This window comes from Euphorbia lathyris, chromosome 2 (assembly GCF_963576675.1).
Source record: "Euphorbia lathyris chromosome 2, ddEupLath1.1, whole genome shotgun sequence".
Classification (NCBI taxonomy): Eukaryota; Viridiplantae; Streptophyta; class Magnoliopsida; order Malpighiales; family Euphorbiaceae; genus Euphorbia; species Euphorbia lathyris.
Genome location: NC_088911.1, coordinates 12,576,778 through 12,600,062, shown reverse-complemented (window position 1 = coordinate 12,600,062; position 23,285 = coordinate 12,576,778). Strand labels below are relative to the sequence as shown.

Sequence of the window (23,285 nt, the reverse complement as noted above, 5' to 3'; positions counted from 1 at the left end):
GTCACCCATACCAAAAACTCTTGGAAACACAAAATGCCCTCAAGTTCATATTTTACATACAAATGGCTAAAAATCAAGCCGCACATTTCTTGAGCTGCGGCAGTAATTATTACACGAAACCGAGATTCGGCCGAATCCCATGCCAAGACAGCAAGCCGCATATTTGTCGCCGCCTCATTTTTTGGCACTTTCTCCTCCTCCTTTTCCTCCTCCTTCCCACTCTCTTCACTCTTCTCCTTCCTTTCAACACAGAAGAAGAGAGATTTGTGAAAAAATGAAGAAACCAAGCCCCAATTCTTCATCATCACAGAGGCCACCATCTCTCGCCACTCTCACAAACTCGCTCATAGCTCACAATCAAAATCAACTAGTTGACTCGCTTACTTCTCATATCTCTCTCTATAACTCTTCTTCTCTTCCCCCAAATTCCAATCCCAATGCCTATCCCAGGTCCTCCATTCTCAAATGGTTCTCTTCGCTTTCTGTCCATCAACGCCAGGCCAATGTCACCATCGTCGATTTCAAATTCGTCCAGCTTCTAATTCAAATGCTTGGCAAAGTCCGCACACAAGGCCATGGTCGTTTCATCATTCTCCCTGAGCTTCCTACCGACGATCTCCCCGGCCTTTGCTACAAGAAATCATCTGGTCTCTTATTGCGAACGGCGGAGTCCAACGAGTCCGAGCGGTTGATTTTTGAGTCTGTTAGGCTATTTAGCTCTAGAGAGGGCGAGAAGATCGAGGAATGTTCTTGTTCTTATAAGAATCTGGATTCTATTACTGTGAGCGAGGAGTTTGTTGAGAATGTGGACAAGTTTGTTACGATAATGGATGCGGTATCCAGTGGAGAGTTTGTAAGGGGAGAAGAGAATGAATTGGGATTTGATTGGGTGGAATTAGGGTGGCTCAAGTCTAAAGGTTATTATAGCATTGAAGCTTTTGTGGCAAATAGGTTAGAGGTGGCGTTGAGGTTGGCGTGGCTGAATTGTGGTAATGGTAAGAAAAGGGTTAAACTAAAAGAGAAAGTGATTGCAGCTGGTGCATCTGCTAATGTCTTTTGGAGGAAGAAGGGATGCATCGATTGGTGGCTGAATTTGGATCCTGCAACGAGGAGGAACTTCTTCAATTTGGTTCTGGGAAAATCTGCAAAATCGTTGGTATTTTTTTGCATAATTTTGTTATTCAGTTGGAATTGGTTGCTCTTGCTCTATCTAACATGTTTTTAGTATATCTAACGAAGTGGTGACTACTTTAAATTATTTTTTATAGGAGCCACTCTATATATTTGCTCATTGCTGGTATAAGTCTATGAATCAATAAACTCCACATGCCAAGCATGGTAACGAAAATTATTTTACATAGAAACTATATGAATTATTTAGAGTTTATGGGTTGAGGAAATCACAATTTTCTTTTTCTACTTCTTATCATTATCATTAGTATTAGCTCTATCTTTTGGTAATGGGGAGAGGAATTGCTATTGTTGAATCTCGAATTCCGTTCTCTTTCCTAGACAATTAACTACCGGGAAGTTTCAAGTATGGCAAGTTATTGATGGAAATACCAAATATTGATAATGCAATAAAAATGGCAACTAATTATGTTTTATACATTCTAGTAATGCTGAAAAGATATATGAATTATGCCTAAATTTTGGTTGTTGCAAGTTTCTCAGACTCATGAGATTGTGAAGGGGGCCAGTGCTTCAATGAAGGATGAGATGTGGCTGTTTAGAGCAGGAGCAGAACAACCACTGAGTTTCATCTATAAAGAATCAATTCTGAGAACTACATTAGACGTCCCATCCAATAGAGAGTTTGGTTTGCCGATTATGCATGGTTCTCAATCTGGGGAAGCCACGGATTTGTTCAATCTATTTTATAGTTTACTTGTGGTTCAAGATATCGTGTCTTTGTTATTACCAGGCCAGCATCAGGAATATGATAAATCAAATATATTTTTTAGCACATTGCATTCTGTCAGTAGTGTTTCTGATTGCGTATTAAGAAAACTACGAGGACTTGTTATGGTCATTTCACTTGATTGTACAAAGCTTGAACTTCTTGAAGAGGGAAGTTTTAAGTGTATAACCAGTAAATCAACGGAAAAGCTTAAGGCTGGTAGCCATAAGAAAAAAGGGAAAACTCGTAATATGAAAAAGCTAAATCCCACTCAAGCGATAGTTGTGGATGAGTCTTCTGTCAACCAACCCCTAAAGGTAACTTTTCCCCCTATTGTAGTTAATTTTTGTTTTTAACTTTTGCACTTGAACATTTATTTGTGAGACCATTTAGCAACAAATGTCAAATGATGCCTTAGGAACTTGATTGTGGATTGTTTTCTTCTCAGAAGATGGATTCTGTGGAGTTCAACAGGTCACCTGGTATCCCTCATGGAAAGGAAGTACAAGGACACATAACTTCCTCAGCCGTTGAAATGGTTACATAGTTTTCATTTGGATAATATTTCTTATTGACTATTTAAATGGTTTATAACTGGTAGCTTGTCATCAGGAACACTGCCAAAGATTGGTTCTCGGGAATGGACAAAATGGTGCAACTAAGAAGAGGAAAGCAAAAGGCAAAGGCAAAAACAAAAGCAAAAGCTCTAGCTCTAATGATCCCGTTGAAGTGAGATATTCTGAAAGAGCAGTTGCAGAAGTTCGCTGCTTGTCAGTTACCTCTTCGGATGAGGCAGCAAGAATTGGTAAGGTATCTGATAATTCAGCCATCCAGAATGTATCAGAGGATTATATGGTTAATGGTGCCAACTCTACATTAAGTAAAAGTCCCAGCAGCTCAGCAAATGAACCCACCAGGGAGACCATTGATGATCAAAACTTTCGTGAATGTAGCGTTGGGTACAGTGGAAGCATCTGTCATTTAGATTCAGATCATAAGTCATCAAACAATCTGATTGTGGATGGAAGTGTAAATTCAGGAATAAAAACATTGAACTTTAAGATGGACAACCATATAGTATCTACATCAGAGATTGAAAATGTTGCCGACAACAAAGACATCAACTCTCAGAACGAAGAAACCAAGGAAAAATCTAAATCTTCTGACAGATCAGTCAGAATTGGTAATTTGAAAGAAGAATCCAGCCTAATTCAGGGACAAGGAAATAAGAACTTCAATAATTCTAGGGCTACAAATCCTTCGGAATACCTTTCATATGAGTGGCCTAGTTTAGCTCCTGTCTACTTTCCATCCATTACTTCACATCTTCCACCCGCCACTGATAGATTGCATCTGGATGTTGGTGCTAACTGGCACAATCACATCCGTCAGCCTTTTGTTCACACAGTGCATCAGGCAAGAAGTTCTACTATTGAAAGTGGCTACAATCGGACCCTATCTCGACCATTGCCAATGAGTTTGGATTGGCCCCCAGTGGTTAGGAGCACTTATAGTTTAGCTCCTCCATCCATGACATGTAATTATGATTCTGGATTTATTTCAAGACGGCAGTCATTTCAGCAGACTTTCACTGCTCATAAGATGCAGTTTAATGCAAAGAGTACCGATGATGATAGAAAGTATTCTGGGGAGTTTACTGACACACCTGAATCAGCAAATGTACAGGAGCCGATGGATGAATATGAAGGCCACTTGATGTCAGAGGAAGAAGTTGAGCTTCATGCAGTATCTGGGATAGATTATAATCAGTATTTTGGTGGTGGTGTGATGTACTGGGATCCTTATGATCACCCAGGAACAGGTTTCTCTCGAGCTCCTTCCCTTAGCTCTGATGATAGCACATGGGCTTTGCACGAAGCTGACATGAACCGAACAGTTGATGACATGGTTGCCTTCCCTTCCTCTTATAGTACAACAGGTATGGCATCACCAACTGCTGCTTCATTTTGTGCTTCCATTGATCCTTTGGGCCAAGGACACCAGACACTTGGATTTGTTGTATCGGGTAATGACGTACCAACCAAGGTGATACAATCTTCGTCAGCAGTAACAGACGTGACTAATGAGGAGGATGCTGCTGGATCCTTGGTCAATAAGTCAAGTGATGTTGAAGGGAAGATGGGAGATTCACTTCCTTATCCTGTTTTGCCTCCTATAATCATTCCAAGTATGTCGAGAGAAAAACCAAGACCTGATTATAAGCGTGGTGATCATAAGAGCCCATGTGTTCCTCCCTCTAGAAGGGAACAACCTCGGATAAAGCGGCCACCATCTCCTGTTGTGCTTTGCGTTCCAAGAGCTCCTCGTCCACCACCACCTTCTCCTGTAAGTGACACTAGAAAACATCGTGGTCTTCCAAGTGTTAGGTCTGGTAGCTCCAGTCCAAGGCATTGGAGTGTGAGAGGTTGGTACCATGAAGGAACTAACTTGGAGGAAGCTTGTGTTCGTATGGAAGGTATTGAAGTTGTTTGGCCTTCATGGAGGAACAAAAATATTTCAACGCATCCAATGATTCAACCTCTTCCTGGAGCTTTGTTGCAAGATCGTTTGCTTGCAATGTCCCAGCTAGCACGTGATCAGGAACATGTAAGTATGCCCTGTATTATACGTTTTCTTATTTGTCCCAGGGGGAGGAATAGGATGCATGGGTTTGGTGTGAATAATTGAACATTGTGTATATCAGTTCAGTGACTATATCTTGACATTTTAAGTTAGGTTCATTCTACTGTTGGTTGTGTACTAATTGGTTGCAATTGGTGCACAGCCAGATGTGTCATTTCCACTCCAACCACCTGAGCTACAGAACTGTTTAGCACAAAAGGCATCTCTTTCTTTGATGCATAATCTTCTTCATGAGGAAATTGACGTTTTCTGTAAGCAGGTAGATACATGTATTCTTTTTCTCAATAGAATTTTAGCAGAAAAAGGAAACTCTTAAGAACTTATCGCTTTGAGCTTTAAGTTCTTTCTATTTGGGGGACACACCAATTACTGATAATATTCTGCCGTTGTGTTATTGAAGGTTGCTTCAGTAACTATGGATCGTAAGCCTTTTATTAACTGGGCTATCAAGCGAGTTACCCGGTCTCTCCAAGTCCTATGGCCCAGGTCCAGAACAAACATATTTGGATCAAATGCAACTGGGCTGTCCCTTCCAACAAGTGATGTTGACCTTGTGGTTTGTCTTCCTCCAGTCAGGAACTTAGTAAGAACTCTCTTGGTGGTTATTCTTTTACTAATTCTTCTTGATGCTAGTGCTTTGAAGGCAGAAACTTTAATTGCAGATGCTTTTTCTAGGAACCTATCAAGGAAGCTGGGATATTGGAGGGCCGTAATGGCATTAAAGAAACTTGTCTTCAGGTATATCATAGCCATTCATATGTGCTGCACTAGCTACAGTTATGCCATGAGTTTCAATATTTGTTTTTAGTTCAACATAAAATCGACTCGTATCTGTGTTCTGTTTCCCACTTTGTATTAGTGGTTGTCCTTGGCGCAACGGTAAACGTTGTTGTCGTGTGACCAAGAGGTCACGGGTTCGAGTCTTAGGAGCGGCCTCTTGCCAAATAAATTGGCAGGGGAAGGCTTGCCCCCAATACACCCTTGTGGTGGGACCCCTCCCCGGACCCTCGCTCAGCGGGGACGCGTAATGCACCGGGCCGCCCTTTTATACTTTTTTTTTATGTCGCTGTTGATGGTATCTGACCGTGGCAGCAATAGTCGTTTCACTTCTGAATTTCTATAATTTCTTAGAATTTCTAGAAATCAGGCTTCAACATTCTTCTTTGTTTGTAGTCTAGCTAATGAATATGATCCATATCATCATATGTCATGTTTTGGCCATTAATGTGCTAGATTTGATGCTTTAAGGACTCTACTGAGTTTACTTATATGGAAGAAGTAGGGGCCCAATGATCGGGATCTTGTCACAGGTCTATGCACCACCGGAAATTCCTATTTATTTCCCTTGTTTGTCCCGTTCTTCCAGTGACCTGTCTTTGGGATGCCATGATGATTTGTAGGAGATCACCCTAACTCCCTAAATCTGACTTTTATTGAAGATTAACGATTGATTTTTTGGTTGCTACCGAGACATAAAAACATTACAAACGAAAGAGTTCTAACTTCAGAAAACTACTAGCATATCTTTTCCTAAAATAAAATACTACTGCCTAACTGATAGAAAAGTGAACATTACTATCTATGTATTGCCTAAGTAGATAAGACTGCCGAAATAAATATAATAAAACGTTTCTGCCTAAATAATAGGAAAATTATCTTGGAACTTGAGCTCTTTTGACGGTGTTTCATAACATATTACAGCCTGTTAACTTGGTCTAACAAAGAATATCAAAACATTCAACAAAGAATATTAAAAAAAAGTTCTACTATTTTCTCTGACAGTTTCTTTGATGGGAATTTGGAATTGTATTTTAGCATTTTAAATATAGCAATCAAATTAGTGTGTACTGAGAAGTGCCTTTGTGTTAAGGGTCATAGACATGAAGTTGACTTTTCTTAGGAACTTTGCTCTCCTAAGCTCATCTCTTATATCTGGAGTATGTCACGTTTCAGTTTAACTAGTTTCAAAAGATATTGCCATTGTTCAGTGTGGCCTTTTGCAAAACTGAAACTGCTTACTTTTTCTTCCAGCATGCAGCCAGGTACCTTGCTAACCAGGAGTGGGTGAAAAATGATTCACTTAAGACTGTGGAAAATACCGCTGTAATTCTCCATTTGTCAGATTTATTTTCATCTCCATTTTCTCTTGTTACTTTTCCCTTATTCACAGACCTCCTTTTTCAGATACCTATTATAATGCTTGTGGTAGATGTGCCTAATGAGGCAATTGTATCGGTTGCTTCTAATGTACAATCACCAAAAGAAGTACCAACCAGTATGACTTCTGAAAATGAAAATAATCACTCCGATGTGGTTGGTTCAGAAGACTCAATTTCGCCAAAGTGCTCCCAAATGAATCATGATATCTTGAAGGATGTGACATCCATTCGTCTTGACATCAGTTTCAAGTCTCCATCACATACAGGGCTGCAAACTACTGAACTGGTCATTTTCTCTTTCTCTTTCCCCCTCCTCTCTCATATCAATAGTTTATTATCTTACAACTTTTGTTTTCTAACGCCATTTTAGTTAAATTTTCACAAGAGAGTTAAGAATTATATAGAGTTCCATGATGAAGCCCTATTAGAATGTTGTATCTACTCTAAAATATTGAAATTCAGTTTTGTGGCTGACAAAGTAAAGAGCTGTAAGAAAATCATCATCTAGTAAAGAGTTCACCTTCTGCTTTTGGCCATCCTGGTTTGGGATTTTCAAGGAATAAAGAGTTCATCTAGTAAAGAACCAGTTCAAATTGGTGTTTTGTCTAGATCTCTGTCTCATGCGTAGGATCTGCAATTGGAAAATCGGTGGTTGTTGACTTCTTAAAGAATATGCCTGTTAAGTGTTAACACTTTAGAACTATATACAAAATTTCTTTTGTTCTTATATACTATAGTGAACATGGTTGACTAATTGGAGTTCTGATAGCACTTTGCTTTTATTTATCTTTGAGAATATTATTGACTAATTGGAGTTCTAATAAAGCTTTGCTTTTATTATTTCATCTGAAGTCTAGACAAGTCTCTTTGAATTTCTTGCCGATTTTTTTAGCAATATCTCCAATTAATGTCAGTAATTTATTTGTTTTTGCTTCATCTATTATTGGTCACTTACTTTATTTGTTTTGCAAATCCTACTTGTGACTTTTCAGGTAAAAGAACTTACTGCGCAATTTCCAGCTGCAACACCTCTTGCATTAGTTCTAAAACAATTCTTGGCAGATCGCAGCCTTGATCAGTCGTATTCTGGTGGCTTAAGTTCCTATTGCTTGGTAATTGCTCTCCCTTGAATTCATCAATGGTACAAAGGTTTTTCATAATCAGGACCAGTCTTGTCATATTTTTATTTTATTTTAATCTTTTCATGCCTGTCACACTACTGAACTAGTAGGCTGAATGCTATATTTGAACTCTATCGTTTACCTATTCTATATTTCCGAACGGACACATACAATGTACATAAAATGTTTTATCCAGTTTTTGGTTTAACATTGACCCTAAGCCACTGTTTTTATATCCATGTGAAAATGGTTGAATTAGATTAAGACAAAATTGTATAGTTCGTACCATCTCTTATGCTTAGTCCATAGTTGCGAAGGGCGAAAGGCGAGCCCAGGCGGTAAGGGCAAAATACCGCCTTGAGACGAGGCGACAAAAAAATTAGAAAAACACAAAAAATAAAATCATAAATATTAATAACTCAAATCTACTAATTTAAGTCTAAAGTTGTAAAACACACAAAAAAAAACTCATAATCCTAATAACATCTAATTCCGAAATAAAACCTAATTCCTAATAACATATCAAACGAACACCATCATCAATCCAAATCCTCATCATCAAGCTCCATCTCATCATTGATGTTTTCCTCTTCTTCATCCTTATATTCATCATCTTCGTCTTTATATTCATCCCCATCCTCCTCCTCCTCATCATCATTTTCTTCCTCATCATCTCTACTAACTTGAGGAGGATTGACTATTCTTGCCCGAGATGTGTTTCCTCTCACATATGTCTTTGTAGGCCTACTAGACACAACACTTTTACCTTTTGCCCTAGTTCTATAGGCATCTTCTTCCACTCCACTAGCATGAGTAATCAAATCCCATCTCAACTCATCATTGTCAAATACTAAATCATCATCATCATTACCACCATCTCCTTCCATTGTACCTGTCAACCACGCATTACTATCATTGATATCTTTCAAAGAAATAGGATCAATGCGATATCGTTCATCAAATCGACGTTTCAATGCTCAATTATACTTGACATAAACCAAGTCATTCATGCGTGTTTGAGCTAGTCAATTTCTTTTTTTGCTATGAACCCAACAAGACAATAATTAAAAAAAACGACAACACTTTTATGATCCTTTGAACTATGTGAAAACCTAAAGTGATCAAATAAGTGAAAAAGTTATATTTATAAAAGTTACATGCTAAAAAATACTCCAATTCCGCTCACAACCGGATGCACTACAAGTGAGACTAAGCACTTTCACTGCAAATTTTTGTAATTGTGGAGTACATGATCCATATGTCTCCCGCCATGCAACTAAAGAAAGAAAATTACAAACAAGTATTAAAATGCAATCAAGTTGTTAAATAATAAATATGAAGGTGTAAATGTTTAGGAACTTATACACCTAGGCTTATTGTCTCTCTATGCCTAATTGCCATCTTCATTTTGAATAGATCATTACTAGAATTTTGATACAAAATCAGTTGCTCACCGATCTTGTCTTGTTCATCTTCACTTTCTACCAATCTTTCCAACGCTTTCAAATAGCCTTTTTTAATTTCACCATTTTTATCCGGTGCACTAAAGAATTCTGGATTTAAAAGGAATCCAGCTGCATGTAGTGGTTGGTGGAGTTGTCTATCCAATCTATGATCAATGATATCATAGATATTTTGATAACTATCTAGATCAGAGTTGAAGGCTTTCTCTGGCATTTCATCAGTTGGTCTTGGCTATAAAAGTTGAGTGTGGATGTTTGTGTTATAGCCTATTAGGTGTTATATATTCACTTTGGTCTTTTATTCTTTCTCCTTTTTCTTAGCTTAGGCTGGATGCTGGAATTTGATGTATGCTCAAGTCTTTCATTATCACTGGAAGGGTTAGAATTCTATCAGCTAAGAAAGGACTGATGACAAGCAATTTTTTTTTCTTTTTCTTTTTCTATAGGTCATTGAATTTGAATTATCTCATCATGTGGCTATGTAAAGATTACAAAATTAGAAAATAAAAGTTGACTGGTTATGTTTGCTGCTTTCTATGGAGCTCCATTCCATAAAAATTAACCATAAATATGAATTTTAGCATGCAAATATCTGTCACATTTGGTTGTGGAGATGCTATAGGATGGCGATATGACATCTTGAGAAAGTATAGGATGACAGTTTAAGCTTGGGAAGCTAGTCCATATCATGTGGCTTTTGCTCATATACATGTTAGTTATATTGAACCATAGCGAAATTAAACCATGAGTGGTGTTTTCTTTTAATATTTAAAAGAATTTTGGGTACTTTTTTCTTCATAGTGTTGGACCTGATAATTAAATTTTCATAATATAATATCTGCAGTAGTTTGAAGCTTTAACTGAAGTGCTACATTGCACGGGGGGCCATGTGTTTTCCCTCTGAATTAGCATCTTTTGCAATAAAAGCACTTGCATACGCATTTTGTGATTGCATGAAACTGGATATCCTCTCTCTTTTGGGTAGTTTCTTATTCTTCCACTTCAACTTCGATGCAGGTTCTACTAATTACACGTTTTCTTCAGCATGAACATCATCTTGGCCGGCCTATTAATCAAGTAAGTACTGAGTTCTGAGCCTTGCTTTTATTTGTCTCATGTAAGTGTCCTGTACATGTGTTGTTTTTACTTATTACGCGGGGGAAGAATGTAGTTTCTTTTACCTGACTGCTTTTCCTGATATTCTTGCAGAATTGGGGAAGCCTTTTGATGGATTTTCTTTACTTCTTTGGGTGAGTTGGAAGTTCATTTTATTATGTTTTTCTTACCTGCGTTTTCATAGTTGGATGTGATCATCATGACTGACATTATTTATTGTTTTTGCTTACTCACATTTTCTTTTGCACTAATTATTGTGTGCATATACAGGAATGTGTTTGATCCTCGCCAAATGCGCATCTCAGTGCAGGGAAGTGGAGTATATATAAATAGGGAGAGAGGTTATAGGTAAGAGTAAAGTAACTCTTTGCATGAAATCTACGACTGACTTGAGCTTCTGTTCAACTTTTGGTTTTCTACAATATATTGATCCTCTACCAATTTATGTTGTAGTATTGACCCAATACACATCGATGATCCTCTCTTCCCAACAAATAATGTGGGAAGAAACTGCTTCCGAATACATCAATGTATCAAGGTAATTATGTCTTCCTTTTACATTCACTCTTCACTTCCGTTAGAAGACAACTATAGGGTAGCTAGTGGGGTGCTACGTTTCCTTAATTTAAGGTGTGATTTTAGGAATGTCTTATATATATGTGTGTATTTCTCTTAAGGTAAATATATTCATGCAGTCTTTCGGATTGCATGGTATCCCATGTATTTCTTCCTATTTACATGGCATTTTACAATAATGAAGGAAATGCTTTTCTTTTAACTTGTTAAAAGAATAAAAACAGTTAGAATTTTCTCAGGGAGAGTCATCTCACCATATGCTTAGTTTTCTAGAGAACAGTTTGGCAAGTTCAGAAGAACTGTAAAGTTTAGGTAGGGAATTCTAGTGAGAGTTACTTATACATTTAACTCAATTTAACTCAATCTTTTGTCTAAACGGTTCAAAATTATATTCAAGGATCATTTTCAATATTTCATCTTCTATACAGATGAACGTGCTGTTAGCTGTTGAAATATCAAAACATATAACGTTTTTTCCTTGCATAATCCATTGAAGTAAGGCATTGTTAAGCAGTATATGCATTATTTCATGTAGGCTTTTTCAGAAGCTTATACTGCCTTGGAGAATGAGCTTGCATCGCTTCCTGATGATGCTGACGCTGACGCTGACGCTGATGCATATTCAAAGTCTTTGCACATGCTGCTTCCCAAAATAATTCCAAGTATTAATTCAATGCTGGGAAGCTAACTTTCCAAGAAATTTACTACCCATTTTGAAGGTATGCATTAAATTGCTCATAATAGAGAAGTGGCTTTTAATTTTCTATTATTTCTACCTTGAGTTGCATTTCAACACTTTTTTGCTTCTAGGAGCCAACATGATCATGTTGGACGTGTTCAGCTTCAGAGAAGGCATTAATTTGTTGGGAAATCACAGATTATTTTTGTTTTGACAAAGCTCACTGTATATGAATTTCCATGTGTCATAAGATGACCACATTTTATGTTTACACATCTAGATAAAATTATAATGGTTCTATTTTAACTTTCAGCTTAAACTTGTGGATGAATGCAGTTGGGAAGCTGTCTTGGAGTATAGCCTGCAACTGTCGGTGATATCACCCTTAATTTGATTCTGGATTCCGAAGGAATAGCAGAGATGTTAGCAGATCGCTTGACTTCCTGAAGTTTTGAAAGGTTTGCCTCTTCCTTTTTCTTTCAAAATAAAGTAATAAAGTATTATGCTCATTGCTTTATATCAAAGGAGAAGGGTCAATTTTTCTCCTATGGTTATTGGGGAAGCTCAATTTCCCTCATCATGCAAAGCGACTCAATTTTTCCCTCATGGAACCTTAGCTAAAACCCTTCTCCAAGGGATTTCGTAGCTAATTTTTGTTGGCATTTACTTAGAAAAGGATAAAATTGAACTAGGTTTTCTATCTTGACGGTGCAATTGAGCTAAGGTTTCTACCATGGGGGCAAAACTGGGCTACTTTGTATGATGAGGGAAAATTTGATCTTCCCCAATAACCTTAGGGGCAAATTTGACCCTTATCCATTATGAAGTATAGCATCATGCTTGAATTATCTTCAACAACATAAAGTTATGCAAAGATGCTTAATTATATCTTTTGCAGAGTATTAGGTCTTACAATTATATTAGAGAAAGGTCAATTTTTCAGTTCAATCAATTAAAAAAACAAAGTATGTCCTTAGATTTAAATATAAATGATCGTGCTATATGTCAAGTAGAATGTTGAGTATTGGGAAGGATCTATGCACTTGTGTTTTGTTTTGACGTTAATAGCACATAGATTTAATGGCTATATACCATTTTATGGTATTTAAAAATCTGTTACTATGTTAAATTGCCCAATAAAAGATAATGCATCTGATTAATTTGTCTTTGAAGTTCAGAATACAATATTCAAACTGACATTGACACGTGTTTTCTCTCTCATGTATTGAAGGATTTTTTCAAATTTTTGGACCCTTCTACAAATTTTGTAATGCTGACATTCAGATAATTAGTTGATCATTGTTGCATTAATTTCGACATTATAAATAACTTACTGCATTATTAACTAAATAAAATATGCTCTTTTTTCTTGAGATGTGAGAAATCTTAATCTAGAATTGAAATTGAAGATTATGAAAATTGCATTTGGACAGAGATAGTTTGCTTCTGTTTCTGAAAATGACAGTGTCTTTGACTTTGACTCACAGTTCAGGCAGGGATATATGGCAGAAGATTGCACGTCCCTGTTTTATCATTTAGACTGACAAAAAAACAGAGCTGCTTGCATCTTTCCAGAAAGTGATACGTGCCTGCCAGCTTGTGTCTCTTGGCAGAGTCCTTGGGGTAATTTTTCAATATCAATTGCAACATGGTCTTCATTATATATTTGAAAGAAAGAAAATCAATTGCAAAATCCTACCTCTTATCCAAAATGTATTCCATGTGAGCAATTTCGGTGCTTTCTTTTCTCGCCTATCGTCATTCATGAGTTTCAAAGTTAAAAACAAGGAATTTTAATGCGTATATGTTAGGATTTTTCTTGCAGTTTTAGTTTGGGAAACACTCCAGAAGAAAAAGCATATTCTAAAGAAAAAAAAAATGCTAGTTTCAGTTTTGTAGGAGTATGGGATTGCGTAATGCTTTTAAAACTACAAAAAAACTATGAGTATCATTTATTATTGGCCTCTGTGCTATGTAAATAACTAATTATGTACATAACAAGAAAAAAAAAGAAAAAAACAAAGTAATTTCAAGTGTCAGAAAAACTTGCTATTTTTAGATTTATGGGTACTCAATTGGACCAAAAAGAACTTTTTAGGTGCGCAATAGGACCCAAAGAAACATTAGGTACTCAATCGACTAAAAATGTAAACTCGAAGCCCCAATTCACACCTTTGGCCTTTATTATTCCAGAGGGCTGTATTCTGATTTCATTGATAACTAGTGTTCATACATGTGCTGAAATATATGCAATAATCTCTGAATTTCTCTGGCCATTTTAGTTTGAATCTGCAAGTATTGGCCTTGTAGCTTGGAAGACAGTGGTTTTCTTTTACATCTTCGATTTGAGTTAAAGAAAACGATCAATAGCAGAAAGTCGGGTGGAACCATTTCACAAGGCAAGTTTATTTTGTGAGTCACACTTTTTTGTTCTCTGTACTGTGAGTTGTAATATAGGCATTTATTTACAATAGAGTTGAAGGATTATTCTTTAGTGGATTATCCTTTATATTCTTAAATTTTGGACTTTTGGGTCTTTTATATATTAAATTTCCTTGTTTGGATCTTGGCATTAGGTACGAATCTTCGAAGATGAAACAGCTGTTCAATGTAGAAGATCAGGATTCCAGGAAGGACTTGATCTATTAATTCATGTAATGTCAAATTAATTCAAACCGTGCTACGGGTAGGAAAGCCAGGAGAAGACAGTGTGGTACTGGTGCATGTGCTGTTTTGGTATGCAAGTTCGAGCTTTTTCTAGCCTTAACCCATAACCGTTTAACGAGGGATAATGTTGGGAATCCTTTTCGATACAACAAAGAAAGCTGGATTGCATTTGCATTACTACTTTCTCTTTGTATAATCTGTTTGTTACCATTTGCAAACTGTACCGAATTGTGAAAGCTGTATCTTTAGCTTCTCGCTACTGTATGCATTGTCGAGTTTGCTGCTTGGTAAAGCTAAGCTACTGTAAGTTCCAGCAAGTATCATTCAATAACTGGCAAAGTTGTTCATATGAGCAGTAAGCTGCTCAATGAAACAAGATGACCATATGACAAAAAGGTGTGAAAAGTATCAACAGGGGCACAATTTCTGCAAGAGTTCCGCAGGACAGGCTCAAGTTGCCACATTTCAGTGCAGAGAAATCCGTAGAGCATGTCTGTAGTTCTGGTGTAAAATGCAGCGAAGTTCGTAAAATGGAGCGAAGTTTGTTGAAGCTTACGGTCCCTTTTCAATAAAAACCACTGAACTTCATTTTAATAAAATCCCTGAAGTTCACATTTTGTTTCAATAAAGCTATTTGGGTCAATTTGTGTAAAAAAAAAAAAATCAAGTTCCAGTGTGGAATATATTTGACTTTTACCTCTATGAGCGAACATTTTAGTCTACAAAAAAAGATTAGAAAAGTATATCTTTTTCCGATGTGGCTCTTTTTTACTACGTGGAATTGCTATTATTAATAGGGAAAAGTACTAAAGTGTATGTGGTTTGCATATGTGGTTTGTCCAATTTGCAAATAGAGACATGTGGTTTAAAAGTTTACTGAATAGAGGTAAGTGGTATGTTCCATTTATAAAATAAAGTATGAACGAAGGCGCTTTAGGTGTGTTTACAATTTTAATTACTACCAGAGACATTTTTATCTTAAAAAGATTATTTTACATATCGACAAAACACAACCCTAAAAAAGTAACTTAATTGAAACAATAAATCGAATGGTGGACAATTTATGTTTTTTACTAATTTGATGAATTAAATTGATATTTAAATTCATTTTAGACCATATCTTTATCAATATAGAAAGTGTAATTTCAAAAAATTAAAAAAATGTCAATTTATTGTCATTAGAATTTAACAATGTTATTTTAAATATTTTGTTTTGTAAAAAAACATATTAAATACCTTTATTTGTAATCTTTTAAATCATATACCTTTATTTGCAAATGTGAGTTGCTATATACCGCAACTTTTTTTTCATCCACCACACCCTTTTGACATTTATGCCCTTCTCATTTTATTTTTTTCAAAAACTCAATTTTTTTTTTCTCTCTTTCTCTCCCAAGCCTAAAAACCCGAATTTGACGAAAATGGACCCGAGTATTCCCGAAGACCATGATTTCGAACACGAAGTAATCTTACGATATAAATTTAAATTAAAAATTCGTTTTTTAAATTTTGAATTTTTTTTAAGGAATAAGCCTAAATGGATGTGCCACCCGTTCCACCATCAGGTGGAACGAGCGCGGAACCCCGTTCCACCTGATGGTGGAACGGGTGCGCCATACTTTCCACCTTACGGCCGACGCCGTTGCCACCACGGGCGGAACGAACAGTTCGTCCGTTCCGCCCGTGGTGGCAACGGCGTCGGAGTTCCGTTTAGGCAAAAAAAAAAAAAACGGGTTCCGCCTCCGATTTCGGAGGCGGAACCCGTGATTTCGGACATATTTTTTTTTTAAAAAACTTATCGGAAGATTCATTAAGCCTTTTCCCCTTCCTTCCTTTGGCTGCATGTCGTTTTAGGTCGGGTTTTATGAAAAGCTTCAAAAGCTAGAGAGGATTTGAGAGTTTTTGGTTATTGGTTTGAAATTGTGAGGAGGGCATAAATGTCAAAAGAGTGTGGTGGAAAGTATAACCTTTGCGGTATATAGCAATACCCTTTGCAAATAGGGTAAATCACATGTATTTTTTTTTTCACTTTGCCTTTATTAATATTTAAAAGAGTGTATCTATATGGTTTTCAGCCAAAATTAATTTTATTCTTAATATTTTAAATGGTATAATTGAGAGTAAGAGTGATAATTATTGTGTTCTTGTCGTATCAATTACCAGATTAATATTAAATGAGTTAATTTTAACCCAATTCAAAATTTGTTATAATCGTGTCAATTTCGTGTTGTGTATTCAGGGAAGGGATGCCCCCTCCCTTAAGTTGCCAGTTCATAACTTGGGCATCTCCGCTACAGGGCTGGACAAAAGTAAATACAGATGGTTCCTCGTCGGCTACAACATTGGGGGATTTTTAGGAACTCGAGAGGTTGCTATGCACTGAAATTAGAGGCATGTGACGCTCTTTTTGTTGAAATAAAAGTGGTCATATATGCAATTAAAATGGCAACGAGTCGACAGTGGTTTCCGCTTTGGATAGAGTCAGATTCACTGGTAACAATGAATCTGTTAAAGAGTCACATCAAAGAGGTTCTATGACAGCTTATGATTGATTGACTTCATTGTTTAACTATAATTAATAACCAACTGATGTGCATATCTTACATTTTTAAAGAGAGTAACTCAGTTGCTGACTGTCTTGCACATAAGGGGGCTAGTGATATGGGAGAACAGTAGTGGGACAACTATCCACCGTCTTGTTCAGAATATGTTTTTAATGACTTCAATAGAATTTTGTAGAGGCGATATTGTTAAGTTTGGTTTTAGACTTGTAGTCCAATTTTTTCATTCTTTATTTTTGCAATTTGTAATTCTTTTCATTTCATTTAATAAAATTTAGGAGTTTGGGATTGTGGGTAGGAGCTGGTGCTAACCTAGTTGGGATGAATCTTGCATCTCAATCTTCTTGCTCTTTGCTTTTACTTAAAAAATATTTTATATATGTTACCATTCAAAATTCACTAATAATATCATGTTGAGTTTATAACAATGTGTTTACAAGTTTATGCAATTTTACTATCTCTATTAAAGATGACATGTAAAAATATGAAAAGTTCGAGTAATGTAATTTGCAGTTAATACTTGTAATTTTATTACTTTATCAATTAATGTGGTATGTAAAAATATGAGAGAATATGATAATAATTTTAATTATTCGTGTTATTTTCAAGTTAGCAGATCAATTTTAATGCAATCAAAAAATTTGCGTGTCAACTAAAAAAATGACATACTAATTGTTAATCCAAACGTAAACACTAAAATTGTTTGTCGATTTTGTGACGTGTAATCAGATCGTGTATAATTTAAATTCAAACATTATTTAAAAAAATTAAATATTTTAATGTATTTTGTACTAATTGCATATAAATTGGTTCATACAATAATCATTTTAGTTTGAGAATGAAATGCTTTAAATTCGATATAATATTTGGAACATGAGATAATTTCTATAGTTTTTTTTTTTTTTGAAACGAATTTCTATAGTTTTTTCTTCATTATATATACATGTCTTTATTATGGTACTAATACTAGCATGGTATATAGATGCAATAGTTCTTTAATGACGTCTGAAATTATTTAACTTGCAAATATTTTGTCCTATATTTTTGCTTTATAAAATTTTTACCTATACTTTTTGTGACCAAAATTCGGTCTTCTCATTTTATTCTGGAAAATTGTATTCATTGGAAGATTGAGAAACGTCTCTCTATTAATGTGTGGCTTGATCCGCGACTATAAGACCCTATGAACATATTTGTTTCTACGGTCAAAGATGGAAATCTGATTCACTAACCATTAGAAATCTAATTGTGTCTAATTATTTGGAATGAGTTTAGGTCTGGTTATCCGTGACGAGATAGCTTCTTTTGTTGTTGCAAAAAGTTTGTTTTTCTACCATGATTGCTTGATGTTAGACAAGGCCTTAGGAATTAGAAAAACACTCTTATGGATAAAAGACTTCAACTACATCAAGCTACATCAAAATGATTATAGAGTCAAACTCGAAAATCTTTGAGTTACGTTGTATTATTAGTCAATGTAGAACTCTTTTGTTAAACTAATTTTCTTATACTTTTTGTTTTATTGGTCGATAAGCGAACTTAGTTACTCATCATATTACTAGAGTGTCTTAAATTCTATGCTAGTCCGACCGTGTGGTCCAAGACTTGTGTATTTGTTGGTGGTCTTGTCCAATTTGACTGTAGTCAGGTTGCTTCTTATTAATAAACTTGTTAGCACTATTTTTTTCAGTCGCCTTTATCCGAGAAGGTTTTTTTTTTTTTTTTTTTTTTAACGAGGCTAACCTTTTTTTTAACTTGAAATATTAATTTCATACCAAAATAGGATTAACATCCTTAACAATAACGTTTAACAGCCATTCCGGCACTACAGTAGATAAAAAATCGCTAGCATTGGAATAAACATACCTAGCTACCAAATGTGCAGCCCTATTCGCTAAACGAGGGACAGAAGCTAAAGTAAAAGTGGGGTTGGATCTAAGAATGACTAGACAATCGTGAATTAGCGAACCAAACTCAGAAATATCTTTTTTGCATGTGTGAACTGCATCAACAACCAACTTGGCATCAGATTCAAACTCAACATGATAGCAGCAAACCAAATCAAACTCGTGCGCAAGGCTAACATGATAGCAGCAAGCCAAATCAAACTCGTGCGCAAGGCTAATACCTCAATCACCCTTGGCTCTCTAATACGTGGAATAAAGCTGCAAACACACCTGAAGCGTCTCTGATTACCGCCCCCATACCACACGACCCTTCCTCTTTGAAAATTGATCGGATGTTGCACTTTACTGAACCGGCAGCTGGCGGGTTCCATTTTGGAGATGTTGAAACTCGTTGGCTTTGGCTCTGCGGACCTGCTGCAGATGTAATTATTTTTATGTATTTACTAGATTTTTGTTTAAAGCCCAAATTACACAAAAGTCATAGTCCATGTTGTTAGAGAGGGTATATATACCCTAGAGCGATTTCACAATTAGAATAAGGAAACCACTTTCAATTCCTTCATCGCGGCAAATTAATTCTGAATTACTGATAGCAGAATCAGCAATGGCAAAAGAAGACCTCTCAGATTTTAATTCGGATTCAGGACCGGAAGGAGGCGAGAGTTCAGAGAAGTTAAGCGAAGAAGAAGAAGAAGAAGACGAAGAACCTAGGAATATGGCGAAGCAGGTAATACCAGATTACGAGAAACAGAGGCTATCGAGAATGGCAGAAAACAAAGCTAGAATGGAGGCTCTCGGTCTTCGTAAAATGGCCTCTTCCTTCATGACTCCACCTCAGAAATCGAATCACTCTCGGATATCCAGTCAGCGTAAAGGGAAGCGTAAACTCGTCGATGAAGACGATGATTATAAGCCCAATGCTGATGTTTCTGCTGACGATCAAGATGATGACGATGAAGACAAAGAAGAGGATGAAGATTTGAAATCTTCTTCAAAATCGCGTAGGAAAAAGGTATTGAAGTTTTGCTATATGCTTTTTTTTTTTTTTTAACAGAAGTTTGCTGTATTTTTGCTTATGTAGTTATGAACAATTCTTATTTTGGATTAGCTGATTATAATGTTTAGATAATCAAATATTAGTCAAAGGATTTAATAACCAGATTCGTTTGATTGTAACTTTCAATATCTTGATCAAATAGTATGCTTAACTTTGATTGCACTGTTGAGGGTTTAGTAATGAAACTATGATTTCAGTTTTTTACTTCAATAATGTCTTTCTCCAGCCTCAGAATAAAGGCACAAAACCTAAGAACAAACTTCCTTTACAAAAGCATTCTAGAAGCACAGGTTACTCCAATGAAGATGATGATGAAGAACTAATGCAGGTAAGCTTTGAAGGGCTCTGTGATTTTTTCATTTCCAGCTTTTTCAATCCTCCATTTTGTGACACTCTAATTCTTGAGCTTTCATATATAGGCAATTTCCCTATCATTGCAAGATCTTCCTGAAAAGAAAAATGCTAACATTCCAGAGGGTGCAGGAAGGAAGAAAAAATCGGTTTGCACTGGTCTTGGATTGATATTTTTATTTTTTGCAGAAACTTGTTATCTTTTTGGCTTTCTTCCTAAATGTGTGATCCTTTGTTTTTTGCTTTCCTGCGGCAGTTCAATAGTCGGGTGCAGATGACTGAGGATGAGTTGATCTTACACTTCTTTCAGTTTGACGGTAATTGAAAACATCTCTGTCTTCTGTCTATGTTATGTATCAAAGGGAGATGTTTGCTTTAATATTATCGCAAAGATCCAAAGGACTATTGGAACTTTGATTTCTCAGAATTTTGATTCAAGTTTTATAGTATGAGTAAAGAGCTTGGACATGAGTCCTTTGTTGGTTTTCTTGAGGTATATATAGACTAAGCTTCTAGGCCATGACTCTTAAGTTTCTGTAACAACTTTCACTAAGATTTTGGTATGAAAACAGGTAGATGTTGCACATTGCTTAATTAACTCCTTACATATCTAAGACAATCCTCCTTCTTAGAAGTGCCTTTTGGGGTGAGTTAGACCTTTGTTTACATGGTATCAGGCTTGTACTTAATGTTGAGTCACCCATGAATATTTTCTTGTGTCTCTAGACGGTTCTGGGTGTGAAGGGGTGTGTTAGATATCCCACATCGGTTAATTAGGGAGCTATATGACTCCTTATATATGTGAGGGAATCCTCCTCCTTAGAGATATTTTGGGGGGTTAACATGATATCAGAGCCTTGTATTCAATGTTGAGTTAGGCCTTGGTTTACAAAAACCTTTTGAGGAGATGAAGAATTATTATTTTATTTACTATACTAATCTGTGAATGTAGGTTTAACTTTTTCACTACAATATTTTGAATCCTTAATTCATTATGTTCTATTCTAGGTTGAACCTTTTCACTGCAATATATTGGATGCTTAATTCTTAAAGTTTTATTCCTTAACTTTGTAATAAGAATGAAGTCCTGTGAACATGGAATTATGCAGAATCAGGAAAAGGGTTTCTAACAGTAAGAGATCTAGAAAGAGTCTCAATTGCTCATGATTTTATATGGACAGACAAAGAATTGGCTGATATGATAAATTGCTTTGATAGTGATGGAGATGGGAAGGTTAGTGCTTCTTCTTCAATTTTGTTCATTTTTCTTTATGAAACTATGTAGAATAGCTTAGTCTAGGAAAATGCATACAAACTCTTACAAAAGGTGTGGAACTTTTTGTGTGGTTTAAAATGGATCTGCGAATATTGTTTCACGAAATTTTTTATGATGACCTTTGCACATGCTGATGTACCTTAAATTCTTAATATGATATGGGAGCAGGGGAGCTACTCCTCTACCATACCTCATGTGCCCATTCCTATGTTGCATGGAAATTTTGATTTTAAAGTGTTTCACTTTTTGGAAACCGAAACTCTTGGAAATTTGCACGATACATTTCGGGTCATGTTTAATAATAAGACACTTGGAAACTCCTTTCTGAGAATTTGGAAACTCCTTTCTTAGGATGTAAATATGTTTTCAGAATTAGATCAATGCTAGTCACAACATGTTCAGTAAATTCCTAATATATTCATGTTCAGTAAATTCCTATTATATTCTAGATCATCTTCTATAAGCTTTCAATTATTTTTTTTTTTCAAAATCTTTTTTTCCCTCTATTATGCCACTTGTATGTAATTTTTTAATATATATATATCAAAAATTGGACATACATCCTTAAATTTTCAAAATTTTATGGATCCACCTTTATATTTTTGTTATTTACACCTTTACCCACCTTTTCTTTTCCTATATTTTATAAATATCGTTTCTCGTTATCTTTTTTAGTTTCTCTATCTGTTTCCATAACCATGTATCATAGGTCCGTTCATTAGATAGGTTGCCAAGCAAAACACTTGAAATTGATGCACAATTGTCAAGCTTATTTCTTTGGACAATATATTTCCATAACTTGATGGTCTACATCATGTTTAGCTTACTACCACCAATAACTACTTCTTTTAGCTGCGTGATCATAAATATATAATGTTACTGATGATTGATGACGAAGTGTAAATTAACTGTGTTATCTGGTTTCATTGCAGCTAAGTCTCGATGATTTTCGGAAGATAGCTGGCCGTTGTAACATGATATGACAAGAGTAGAATTTAGATCATTCATAATCATGGCTTCCAAGTTTCTGGTATGGCACATGACTTTGTTTTCTTCTCTATTCTGGTTGTTCACTGTATAAATGTGGTCAGTTTTTAAGACTAAATTAGAAATCTTGTAAGTTTCAGGAGTTTTTCTTGCCCCTAGTTGCTTGCAATTATTGTAAAAATTTACAGAGTATGATGTAAAATGTCCCCAAAGGCACAAGTTATTAAGTATTTTCTGCTTTTTTGTATACCAAAAATAGATATTGGCTTCACTGACCCCTTGTTTGAGACCTTTTGTGATTGACTTTATTAGGTTAAAATGCACCAACCGTCTTTGAAGCTTGAAGTTTGGATCGAATTTTGCATTTGATTTCAATGATTTGGGTCAATTTGTATGACGTGGTATAGAGAACAGTTAACTAAATGTCAACTAAATGCTATGTCCGACATGTTAACTTTTATGGATAGCACAGCAAAAACGTGACAGTCATGCTGTGGCGCTTAGTTGTTATATAGTCAATTGTCTTCCGTGTTGATGAGTTTTTGTATGCAAATTGATTGGAATGATTCTGTTGAAATTAAATGTGAATTCTAGTGATTTCATTGAAAAATAAAAGTAATTTATTGACTTTTGTGGACACTAAAAATTGAATGCCCGTTGATGTAATTTACCTTTATCACTTTGTGGTCTAAGACCGCAAGCAGTATTAAGTGTAAGAACATATTAATTGGTTCGAAATTGTTGAGATAATTTTTTGGTGACTTCTCTTTCAATTGCTAATCCGAGATTTCTAAATTAAGCAATTTAAAGCTCTTATCACTC

At 35.7% G+C, this 23,285-nt stretch overlaps 2 protein-coding genes across 12 annotated transcripts; both read left to right on the top strand.

Moving 5' to 3' along the window:
* Positions 1-102: 102 nt before the first annotated feature.
* Positions 103-15,151, top strand: LOC136216684 (uncharacterized). Of its 10 annotated transcripts, XM_066003238.1 has the most exons (20): positions 1,021-1,156; positions 1,269-1,338; positions 1,675-2,217; positions 2,349-2,438; positions 2,513-4,507; positions 4,686-4,802; positions 4,944-5,126; positions 5,219-5,281; positions 6,575-6,646; positions 6,728-6,988; positions 7,695-7,814; positions 10,304-10,363; positions 10,496-10,536; positions 10,673-10,750; positions 10,856-10,940; positions 11,514-11,697; positions 11,994-12,115; positions 13,145-13,280; positions 13,940-14,056; positions 14,234-15,151. In XM_066003238.1, the coding sequence occupies exons 2-16, from the start codon at positions 1,327-1,329 to the stop codon at positions 11,664-11,666; spliced, it is 3,873 nt and encodes a 1,290-aa protein (XP_065859310.1). In that variant the 5' UTR covers positions 1,021-1,156; positions 1,269-1,326; the 3' UTR covers positions 11,667-11,697; positions 11,994-12,115; positions 13,145-13,280; positions 13,940-14,056; positions 14,234-15,151. The 10 variants fall into 10 exon arrangements, with proteins under 10 accessions (XP_065859306.1, XP_065859303.1, XP_065859304.1 ...); XM_066003234.1 differs by lacking the exon at positions 1,269-1,338 and having other exon boundaries at positions 103-1,156; positions 2,352-2,438; XM_066003231.1 differs by lacking the exon at positions 1,269-1,338 and having other exon boundaries at positions 103-1,156; positions 13,150-13,280.
* Positions 15,152-19,062: 3,911 nt separating this feature from the next.
* On the top strand, positions 19,063-23,032 carry LOC136216681 (probable calcium-binding protein CML17). 2 transcript variants are annotated; one of them, XM_066003226.1, is made up of 7 exons: positions 19,063-19,804; positions 20,076-20,177; positions 20,269-20,349; positions 20,457-20,517; positions 21,310-21,434; positions 22,409-22,506; positions 22,776-23,032. In XM_066003226.1, the coding sequence occupies exons 1-6, from the start codon at positions 19,397-19,399 to the stop codon at positions 22,457-22,459; spliced, it is 828 nt and encodes a 275-aa protein (XP_065859298.1). In that variant the 5' UTR covers positions 19,063-19,396; the 3' UTR covers positions 22,460-22,506; positions 22,776-23,032. The 2 variants fall into 2 exon arrangements, with proteins under 2 accessions (XP_065859298.1, XP_065859297.1); XM_066003225.1 differs by lacking the exon at positions 22,776-23,032 and having other exon boundaries at positions 22,409-22,763.
* Positions 23,033-23,285: the final 253 nt, after the last annotated feature.